The sequence below is a fragment of the Carassius auratus genome, chromosome 14 (genome assembly GCF_003368295.1).
Source record: "Carassius auratus strain Wakin chromosome 14, ASM336829v1, whole genome shotgun sequence".
In the NCBI taxonomy this organism is placed as follows: Eukaryota; Metazoa; Chordata; class Actinopteri; order Cypriniformes; family Cyprinidae; genus Carassius; species Carassius auratus.
Window position 1 is genome coordinate 9,467,087 of NC_039256.1, and position 11,515 is coordinate 9,478,601.

At 42.5% G+C, this 11,515-nt stretch overlaps 1 protein-coding gene across 1 annotated transcript; it reads left to right on the forward strand.

Moving 5' to 3' along the window:
* Nucleotides 1–2,532: 2,532 nt before the first annotated feature.
* LOC113113551 (histone deacetylase 3-like) lies at nucleotides 2,533–11,187 on the forward strand. Its single transcript, XM_026279807.1, has 15 exons — nucleotides 2,533–2,733; nucleotides 3,686–3,768; nucleotides 3,874–4,016; nucleotides 4,161–4,242; nucleotides 4,476–4,532; nucleotides 4,622–4,677; nucleotides 4,915–5,048; nucleotides 5,138–5,218; nucleotides 5,773–5,846; nucleotides 7,663–7,727; nucleotides 7,813–7,902; nucleotides 8,763–8,821; nucleotides 9,038–9,117; nucleotides 10,483–10,640; nucleotides 10,905–11,187. Exons 1-15 carry the CDS (start codon nucleotides 2,679–2,681, stop codon nucleotides 10,972–10,974), a joined length of 1,287 nt encoding a protein of 428 aa, XP_026135592.1. The 5' UTR covers nucleotides 2,533–2,678; the 3' UTR covers nucleotides 10,975–11,187.
* The last annotated feature ends 328 nt before the right edge of the window (nucleotides 11,188–11,515 follow it).

An 11,515-nucleotide genomic window follows, 5' to 3' on the forward strand; every position in this document is an offset into this window, starting at 1 on the left:
TGAGATGAACTGGGGGCCTCTGTCAGAGACGATGTCTTCGGGAATGCCAAAGTATCTGAAGACGTGGTTGAACATTAACTCGGCCGTTTCCATGGCCATGGATATACCTTTCAAAGGGAGAAGACGACATGATTTAGAGAACCGGTCAACTATAACAAGGATACAAGAGTTGTTATCAGAGGGAGGCAGATCCGTGATGAAGTCCACCCCTAGGTGTGACCACGGGCGGTTCGGGACGGGCAGAGGGTGGTGCTTGCCTGATAGTAGGTGGTGTGGACTCTTGGAGATGGTGCAGTCTTTACATCCGTGCACGTACCTTCTGATGTCCAATGCCATATTGGGCCACCAGACGTGTTCCCTCAGCAGTGAGAGGGTTTCATTGACCCCCGGGTGACCAGTGCCAAGAGATGTATGTGCAGAGTGGATGAGTGGAGTGCGCCGTGTCCTGGGGATGTATTGCCGTCCTGGTGGGCAACCCTGCGGATTGTTGGTGGAGGGATTGGAGGAGGAAAGGGTCTTGGTTGACAAGGTGATTAGACTGACGATTACCTTCTCAGGAAGTATAGGTTCAGGTTCTTTCAGGCTTTCCTCAGGAGCGTGACACCGGGACAGGGCGTCAGCATTGATGTTTTTGGCCCCTGGGCAGTACGAGATGGAGAAGTTGAAGCGGGTAAAGAATAGCGCCCAGCGGGCCTGTCTTGGATTAAGCCTTTTGGTCATGCATAGATACTCAAGGTTTTTATGGTCCGTGAGGACTAGGAAAGGGTGTTTGGCTCCCTCCAGCCAATGCCTCCACTCCTCCAGGGCCAGCTTGATGGCCAGTAGTTCTCGGTTGCTGATGTCTTAATTGACCTCCGCCGGATTGAGCTTCCAAGAAAAGAAGGCACATGGATGGAGGCGGTTGGGACTCCTCTGCTGCTGGGACAGGACCACTCCCACTCCGGTGGTGGAGGCATCAACTTCGACGACGAAGGGCAGATTGGGGACAGGATGTACCAGGAGTGGAGCGGTGGAGGAAGTGGACACACACACACGCACACGATGGAGATTTGGAGACACTGGAAATCGCTGGAGAGAGGTAAGTAGAGAGATCATTAGTCCTTAGAGTAAGCATGCAGGTTAGACCTTGCTGCAAACGAGACCGGACGCTGACTGGTTGCGTGTGTGTGGTATTTATGTGAACTGGTGATCGCATGTGGATGAGAAGGAGGTGGGAGTGATTAATACTCAGGTGAGGGAGTGCACTGTGATTGGTTGGTGATGGAACTTGGCATGTCTGTTACACTACCAGTCATTTTTTAACAGTATCTTATGCTCATCAAGCATGCATGTATTTGATCCGAATTACAGCAAAAACAGTAACATTTTGAAAGATTTCTTACTATTTCAAACAACTGTTTTATATTTGAATATATTTTAAAATGTAATTTATTCCTGTGATTTCAAGGCTGATTTTTTTGCATCATTACTCCAGTCACATGATCCTTCAGACATCATTCTAATATAGTGATTTGCTGCTCCAAAAAAAAAAAAAAACATTTTTTATTATTATTATGTTAAAAACAGCTGAATGTAATTTAAGTTTCTTTGATGAATAGAAAATTCAGAAGATCAGCATTTATCAGAAATATAAATCTTTTGTAAGATTATAAATGTCTTTGTCCATTTAAAGCATCTTTGCTAAATAGAAGTATGTTACAAAATATTTTTAAAGACTTTATATTTATCAAAGAATCCTGAAAAAAATTTACTCAGCTGTTTTAACTATTGATAATAATAATAATAATAATAATAATAAATGTTTCCTGAGCAGCAAATGACTAAATTAGAATGATTTCTGAAGGATCATGACACTGAAGACTGGAGAAAACACAGCTTTGATCACAGGAATAAATTACATTTTAAAATATATTCAAATCGAAGGCAGTTAATTTAAATTGTAAAAATATTGCACAATATTACTGCCTTTGCTGTATTTTGGATCAAATAAATGCAGAATTGGTGAGCAGACGTGACTTGTAGGATAAAATGTCAGGACACCGGCCCAAATCTGGCCCGCGTGAAATCCATTCTGGCCAGAGGTTGGGTCTGGGCTATATAAGGCTCAGGTGTGGCTCAGATTTGGGAATTCTGGTTTACTTAAGGCTGAGAATTGGCACCAATAATAAAACCTGTTTTGGCCCAGATCAGGGCCAGCTAAGGCTGATTAACTGGCTGAGATTCGGGCTGGTTATGGCCCATGTGTGACCCGAGTCTTTAATCCAGTTCTGGGCCACTTCCGGGCCGTCATTCTTTGCGGTACCTGGGCCGAGGGAAAAGTAATTGTGAAAAGTCATGGACAATGACAAAAATTGCAGAGAAATCAAAGCATCAAACTTTGTGTCAGCAAACCTCACAGAGACCGAACTCATGGTTTGAAATATATATATATTTTTTTGTTTATTATGCGCCAAACATTGTATGAAATCGAGCTGTGTATTTACTGCAGTAGTTGTGAGGTGGCGCTGTGAAGCACGGGCTCTTAGCAGCAGCAGCCACGAAGAAGAGGAAACACGCACTTCCGGTTCTGTAATGAAGATGGCGACAGGGTTGCAGAGAGTAAATAAATGAAAAAACAAAACAAAACAAATATCTCTCTGTGTCAGAATTAACCGTTTTTATTCAGACTCTGCGACGTAATGACGAGCCGAACGGCGTACTTCTACGACCCAGACGTGGGTAACTTCCACTACGGTAAGAGTGAAGTGTGTTAGCGGAAGCTGCTAATCCGAGAGTATGATCAGTGTTTACAGATAGACAGCACACATCAGATCAGATCGGATCAGAGCTGTCTTTAACTCACAGAGAGATGTGGTCACTGCACGCCGCACTGTACTGTAAAAAATATCAAAATCATTAACACACATGAGCGAGCAGTGTATGATGAGCGGCTGCTGAGACAGACTCATTCAGAACTGCCCCAGAGAGCTATCTCCAGATGTGTCCAGTCTCGCAATGCGCGTTTCTTTTATTCTTTTTTTTCTTTTTTCTTTTTTCTTTTTTTATGTGCAATGCTTAGTACATAGTATACTGTTGTGTCTGGTTGAAATTGAACATATGTGTCCCTGCAGCACAAAAGCAGGCATCAGTAGCACAGGTATATCTGTAGCAATATACAACAATACATTGTATGAGTCAGCACATATATATATATATATATATATATATATATATATATATATAATTTTATAGCAGAAATCATTAGGATAATTAACTAAAGATCCTGTTCCAGGAATATATTTTGTTAATTTCCTATCATAAATTTATGAAAACTTAATTTTTGATTAGTAATATGCATTGCTAAGAACTTCATTTGGACAACTTTAAAGATGTTTTTTTTTTGCTCCCTCAGATTCCAGATTTTCAAATAGTTGTATCTCAGACAAATGTTGTCCTCCTAACAAACCAGACATGAATGGAGAGATGATTTATTCAGCTCTCAGATTTTGTACCCGTTTGTCTGGTTGTGTGCTCCAGGGTCAGATGTTGATTGTTGAGAGGGCCCTGGTGAGAGGTTTACAGTCTGAATGATCTTCATCACAGAGTCTGATGTCTCCTGATCGAGCAGCGCTCCACGGCTCAGCTTCAGGTGTCAGTGTGATGTTTGGGGCAGAGCGTGTATCTGATCTCTGATGTTGTCCTGCAGGCACTGGACACCCGATGAAGCCTCACCGTCTGTCTCTCACACACAGTCTGGTGCTGCACTATGGGCTCTACAAGAAGATGATGGTATGCTGCGTCTCTGTAGCCCGGTCTCTTCACTGACCCCAGGTCCTGATGATCTCTCTCTCTCTCTCTCTCTCTCTCTCTCTCTCTCTCTCTCTCTGTGTGCAGGTGTTCAAGCCGTACAAGGCGTCTCAGCACGACATGTGCCGCTTCCACTCGGAGGATTACATCGACTTCCTGCAGAAGGTCAGTCCTAACAACATGCAGGGCTTCACCAAGAGCCTCAACGCCTTCAACGTCGGAGACGACTGGTCAGTTTCCTCCTCTTCATCCAGCTCATTCAAAGATTGACAAAAGATCTCAAGACATGTTTTCATGAACGCTAATGAGAGCAAGTGGCCAGTCTTTTCAGTTTGTAGTTCTGCTTTTAGATGTTATCTTTGTTGTGTTCCCAGTCCTGTGTTTCCAGGTCTGTTTGAGTTCTGTTCCAGATACACTGGAGCCTCTTTGCAAGGAGCGACTCAGTTAAATCACAAGGTCAGAGGCCGGCAATATTGCATTTGCTGATGCTTTGGACAAAATCATAATGCATACAATTTTGAACCTGAAAATGAATCTTTGCTTCCTGAAAATAATGCATTTGTCATGTGAAATGTGAAAGACTAGGATATTCTTAACTTAAAATTGTTTTTACAATAAAAATGGAACTAAATCTTGAAACATAGTAAAGATTTTGTATTGTTTTGATGATTATTTTGTTCATTCCATAGATATGTGACATTGCCATAAACTGGGCTGGAGGTTTACATCACGCCAAAAAGTTTGAGGTAAGCCTTGGTTTATTAGATTTATACAAAGATGAAGAAAAACAACAACATCAAGCCTCTATATTACTACTTCTTCGTTCTGTCTCCAGGCGTCTGGATTTTGCTACGTGAATGATATTGTCATCAGTATTCTTGAACTTTTGAAGTAAGTGAGAGATGGACAGGAAGTGACATCACTCTTCATATATAATGCATCATTCAAAAATGATATAGGAATACCATTAATGAATGTACATGGGAAACTTACCATTTTAAGTGACTTGTTTTTTAGCTGTTTTGCTAATAACTAGTATTGTGGGTGTGCAAATGAATGAATAGAAATCCTCTGAATTAAAAACGGATCATCAGCACACGACTGCTTCAGCTGGTTTCTGTCTGACAGGTATCATCCGCGCGTGCTCTACATCGACATCGATATTCATCACGGGGACGGAGTTCAGGAGGCCTTCTATCTCACAGACAGAGTCATGACCGTATCCTTCCACAAATACGGGAACTACTTCTTCCCAGGAACTGGTATGTTGATCTGATTCAGACAGAAGTCAGCTCAGATGAGAACCCTCTCCACGTGTCTGCTGTGTTCACACTGCTGTGTTGATGTGAAGGTGACATGTACGAGGTGGGAGCTGAGAGCGGACGCTACTACTGTCTGAACGTGCCTCTGCGAGACGGCATCGATGACCAGAGTGAGCATAGGAGCTAAAGCTAGGTTCACTCTCATATCAGTCACTGCTGATCGTAAGGGACGCGTCTCTTCATGACAGACACAGGAGCTGCTGTTACTGTAATATAAACCATCCCAGGATGCAGCAGTATGTTGAGAGAGTATTGAGTAGTCCATAGAACAGAATTCGAGGTTATGTAAGATACTGTGTGAACATGACCTGATCTAGAGCAGTGTGATATTCAGGGTTTCTTCAGGTCTTTGAAAGTCTTGATTTACCCTTTTCACAATTTAAGGTTTGAAAAGGTCAGAGCAGAAGGACTCTCAGCAGGAAGTCACTCAGTATATTTGCTTTCTAATATAAATATCTAAGCATGTCTAAATCTACACACGTTTACTTTAGAAGCAAGTCTTGAAACATTGAACAAAGTTGAGGTTATGCTTCAAAACAAGAACACACAGGTGTGTGGAAACAGTTTGTTTTTGGCTCTCTGGAAGAAGTTTGTTCTTGTTTTAATCATTTCATCATTTTGAGTGAGATGATCTAAAGATAGCTGTTTGTTCTGGTGTTCTCAGGCTACAGACATCTGTTTCAGCCGGTCATCAAGCAGGTGGTGGACTTCTACCAGCCCACCTGCATCGTCCTCCAGGTGAGACTCTCTCTCTCTCGTGATGCTGTGAGTGTGTGTGTGTGTTTCTGATGTGTGTGTGTTCTCTCTCTCTCTCTCGTGATGCTGTGAGTGTGTGTGTGTGTGTTTCTGATGTGTGTGTGTTCTCTCTCTCTCTCTCTCTCTCGTGATGCTGTGAGTGTGTGTGTGTTTCTGATGTGTGTGTGTTCTCTCTCTCTCTCGTGATGCTGTGAGTGTGTGTGTGTTTCTGATGTGTGTGTGTTCTCTCTCTCTCTCTCTCTCGTGATGCTGTGAGTGTGTGTGTGTTTCTGATGTGTGTGTGTTCTCTCTCTCTCTCTCTCGTGATGCTGTGTGTGTGTGTTACTAATGTGCTCTCTCTCTCTCGTGATGCTGTGAGTGTGTGTGTGTTTCTGATGTGTGTGTGTTCTCTCTCTCTCTCTCTCTCGTGATGCTGTGAGTGTGTGTGTGTTTCTGATGTGTGTGTGTTCTCTCTCTCTCTCGTGATGCTGTGAGTGTGTGTGTGTTTCTGATGTGTGTGTGTTCTCTCTCTCTCTCTCTCGTGATGCTGTGAGTGTGTGTGTGTGTGTTTCTGATGTGTGTGTGTTCTCTCTCTCTCTCTCTCGTGATGCTGTGTGTGTGTGTTACTAATGTGCTCTCTCTCTCTCGTGATGCTGTGAGTGTGTGTGTGTTTCTGATGTGTGTGTGTTCTCTCTCTCTCTCTCTCGTGATGCTGTGAGTGTGTGTGTGTGTGTTTCTGATGTGTGTGTGTTCTCTCTCTCTCTCTCTCGTGATGCTGTGTGTGTGTGTTACTAATGTGCTCTCTCTCTCTCGTGATGCTGTGAGTGTGTGTGTGTGTTTCTGATGTGTGTGTGTTCTCTCTCTCTCTCTCTCGTGATGCTGTGTGTGTGTGTTACTAATGTTCTCTCTCTCTCTCTCTCGTGATGCTGTGAGTGTGTGTGTGTTTCTGATGTGTGTGTGTGCTCTCTCTCTCTCGTGATGCTGTGAGTGTGTGTGTGTTTCTGATGTGTGTGTGTTCTCTCTCTCTCTCGTGATGCTGTGAGTGTGTGTGTGTGTTTCTGATGTGTGTGTGTTCTCTCTCTCTCTCTCTCGTGATGCTGTGTGTGTGTGTTACTAATGTGCTCTCTCTCTCTCGTGATGCTGTGAGTGTGTGTGTGTTTCTGATGTGTGTGTGTTCTCTCTCTCTCTCGTGATGCTGTGAGTGTGTGTGTGTGTGTTTCTGATGTGTGTGTGTTCTCTCTCTCTCTCTCTCGTGATGCTGTGTGTGTGTGTTACTAATGTGCTCTCTCTCTCTCGTGATGCTGTGAGTGTGTGTGTGTGTTTCTGATGTGTGTGTGTTCTCTCTCTCTCTCTCTCGTGATGCTGTGTGTGTGTGTGTTACTAATGTGCTCTCTCTCTCTCGTGATGCTGTGAGTGTGTGTGTGTTTCTGATGTGTGTGTGTTCTCTCTCTCTCTCGTGATGCTGTGAGTGTGTGTGTGTGTTTCTGATGTGTGTGTGTTCTCTCTCTCTCTCTCTCGTGATGCTGTGTGTGTGTGTTACTAATGTGCTCTCTCTCTCTCGTGATGCTGTGAGTGTGTGTGTGTTTCTGATGTGTGTGTGTTCTCTCTCTCTCTCTCGTGATGCTGTGAGTGTGTGTGTGTTACTGATGTGTGTGTGTTCTCTCTCTCTCTCTCTCGTGATGCTGTGTGTGTGTGTTACTAATGTGTGCTCTCTCTCTCTCTCTCTCTCTCTCAGTCTCTCTCTCTCTTGGTCAGTCGTGATGCTGTGAGTGTGTGAGTGTGTGTGTGTGTGTTACTGATGTGCGCTCTCTCTCTGCAGTGTGGAGCTGACTCTCTGGGCTGTGACCGGTTAGGATGCTTCAATCTCAGCATACGAGGACACGGGTAAGAGCTCTTCTCCTCACACACACACACACTACACACACTGCTCTGAAGTCTTCATCTGTGCTCAGACTGCTTGTGTCTGTAGAGACTGTGTGGAGTTTGTGAAGAGCTTCAAGATCCCGCTGCTCGTTCTGGGTGGAGGAGGATACACGGTCCGAAACGTCGCCAGGTGTTGGTACGTCCACTATTAATCATCCACTCTTTCCTTCTGTGAAATGAACACAGGTCTTCATAGCAGCTTCCTGTTCAGACTACAGTAAGACCAAACTCTTCTCACAGAGCAGCTCTAAGTAACAAAATATAGAAAAGATTAGTGGATATTAAAGACAAAGTGGGCAAAGATAAAAATCTCTGGCATGTATTTTATCTTAGTTATTAAAAAATAAGAACAACGATACACATTGCAAATACTCTCAATTTTAATGGAAGAAAAATAATGACAAATGTCTTGTATTGCACTGAAAAAATAATGCATTACATTAACATTGCTTGCATTTTAATGCCTTGTATTTCAAGGACTTCACTTTAAGGGGCTGAAATCCAACATAGCTGAATATTTCAACCCAAAACATTACTAACTTAAAAAGGTGCTGAAGTTGGAACATGGTAAACTCGCGTCACACTCTTTTGACCGCTGACTATTTTCCTCGAGCGATCCGGTCTGATCTTCATGAATGCTTTTTGAGAGCACACACTTCTCTCAGGACGAAACCAGTCATCATCTAAATCTCTCAGCGTTTCTCTCTGCTCACAGCATCAGACTCTTCAGACTCTTCAGAACCGTCATCTGCAGCCAATCATGTCTCCATTAATACTTCATGAGAGTCCCTTACTCTGTTAGAAAGAAGCCGGCTGAGAGTATCAGTGGTCCAGATGCTGGTGTGTCACTAATAAATAAGTGTTTTCACTGCAGTGTACTGTTCCAGCTGTTCTTTCCCAGTGTTGTAAGTTCATGTCTGAAGACTTGCAGCTTCTAAGCTGTGTTTGCTGCTGATGTGTGAGTATTCACTCGTATCTTCTCATTTCCTGCTGCAGGACCTACGAGACGTCTCTACTGGTCGAGGAGTCCATCAGTGACGAACTGCCATACAGCGGTGTGTGTGTGTGTCTCTGTGTCTCTGTGTGTGTGTGTCTCTCTGTGTGTGTGTATGTGTGTGTCTCGTCTGTCTGTGTGTGTGTGTGTCTCGTCTGTCTCTGTTGTGTGTGTGTGTGTGTGTGTGTGGGTCTCATCTGTCTCTGTGTGTGTGTGTGTGTGTGTGTGTGTGTGAATCACCCTAATGGGACTTCTCCTGTGTTTGTTCTCTTCACAGAGTACTTTGAATATTTTGCTCCAGACTTCACTCTTCACCCAGATGTCAGCACAAGGATAGAAAACCAAAACTCTAGACAGGTGTGGGTTATTTTCCTCACACATGTGTTTTTACTTGTGTCTGTCTTTACATTGACTGTGGATTTGTCTTAAAGGTCCCATGACATTTTTAACATTAATACTAGTTCCCCTCGCCTGTCTATGGTCTCCCGGTGGTTAGTAATTTTGATAGGTGTAAACCTAGCCCTGGGGGTCCTGCTCTGTCTGTGAGAAAACGAGAGCTCAGACGGCCAATCGGGAATCTTCCCTTTATGTCGTCATAAGGGGAAAGGTTACCTCCCCTTCCTCTGCTTTGCCCGCCCAGATATTCACATTTAAATCAGTCACAATGTCAGCACAGGCGTTTCAAACAGACTTTTATGATATGGATTCGACAGCACCGGCACAAACAGTGAGTAACAGTGTTCATTAATGCCTGATCTGTGATCAGTGATTTCTGATGTGTAGCTAATCATTCAAGTTCACACAGACTTTCTTTCTAAATCGTTTAATACTGTTTATGCATCAGTGAATCAAGCCAGTGACTAAACGATCAACTTCACGTTGTTTCTCTTAGTAGCATGAAACAAATCTGTTATTTAAATTATTTACCTACAGAGAGCGATCAAAGAAGGCCCACTTTATATTGTTCAGAGCTGTCAATCACACATCGCGAGTATATCTGCACACTGGGCAAAACTGCTGTTATAATCAATGATGCTGTTATGCTGCACTCGAAGCTCTTACTCTTACTGTATTCATGTCGATGTTGTGTTTGCTGTTAGTTGTAGTGAAAGCATTTTGTGAGAGAAAACGGGTTACAATAATGACGAGATCACTGCATCCACGTGATAAACAGACTGTCTACTCAACGCTCATCACTGCAGCCTTTCATGTGATGGGAAAAGATCGAAAAAATAATGCTATAATGAACAAATTCATGTATTAAAAATCATACTAACAATATGAGTACACCTCAGCATTTAAACAAAGAAAATAATCCATGTCATGGGACCTTTAATGAGCACAGTGGGATCACACTCACAACCTCTTTAAAACCTGGATCAGACAATTTTTTTTAAAAACAAGCAGTGTAGCATAATGAACCGATTCAGATTGAGATGCTCTCTGGAGATCTCCGAGCACTGAGGTTCACTTCCTGTCAGCCGTCAGCACAGTGAAGGACTAAGATATCAAACCCCGGTGCATTGTGGTTTTTATTGGACTTTTTATTGGACGTTTTGTAATAAATTATAATAATGCAATAAAGTGAATAAAAAGTGAAATAATAAAAAACCATATCAAAGTGTAACCCTTGTGGCTATAAAGCAGATGTCCGTGTTAGAGCGTGTGTGTTTCTCAGGTGTCGAGTCTTCAGCAGTGTGTGTGTTGTTCTGTGTTTTCTAGTATTTGGAGCAGATTCGTCAGACAGTGTTTGAGAACTTGAAGATGTTGAATCACGCTCCAAGTGTTCAGATCCATGACGTTCCCTCAGATTTACTGAGCTACGAGCGTCCAGACGAGGCTGACCCGGACGAGCGCGGCTCAGAAGACAACTTCTCCAGGTGACCGCACGCTGACACTAGTGTTCAAACACCAGCAACACTGCAGCTATCATCAAGAAATATATCTATCTCAAATATTCTGTAACATTTATTAATGTCTTTGCCATCACTTTTGATGCTTTTAACATTGGATCGATAGATGCATCTCTGCTGGAAGTATTAATTTCCTTCAAAAGCAAGTGATTTGTATCTCTGGTTATTGTGCAGTTGACTGTAGATATAGTGTGTGTCCTGATCTTCTGACCGTCTTCTGTTTGATGGCAGGCCTGAAGCAGCGAACGAGTTTTACGATGGTGATCATGATCATGATAAAGAGAGTGACGTGGAGATCTGAAGCTCTGGTCCTGGAGGATGAGGCGTCTGTGTCTGAAGCTTGTATCATCTCCACAGCTCTAGAGTATTAATACTGCACCTGTACTGAGGAGCCCGAGCTCATCTCTACTGTATATTTACTGCATCCACGTGGTTATGATTAACAGAATTGTTTTTTTTACCTTTTCATCATTTGTTTATAGAATGTTTCTGTAATAAATCTTTTGAAAAAGAGCATTTCTAACTTATTTACAATCTGACTCGAGGAAGAATAATGAATACAATTAATTTTTAGGCAATCACACACACACACACAAACACATATTTATATACTAGTGCTGTCAAAAAATAAATTGCATGTTTTTGTTTATATAGTTTGTGTGTGTATATATAAATACAACACATGCATGTATGCATTTATATATAAATATATACTTTCAAACTATTTGCTGTGTGTATTTATATATACAGTGCATAATATGCACAATACACAAATTACGTAAAAAACTTATTTTGGATGCAATTAATGGTTTGACAGCACATAAATACATAGTATTGTTTAA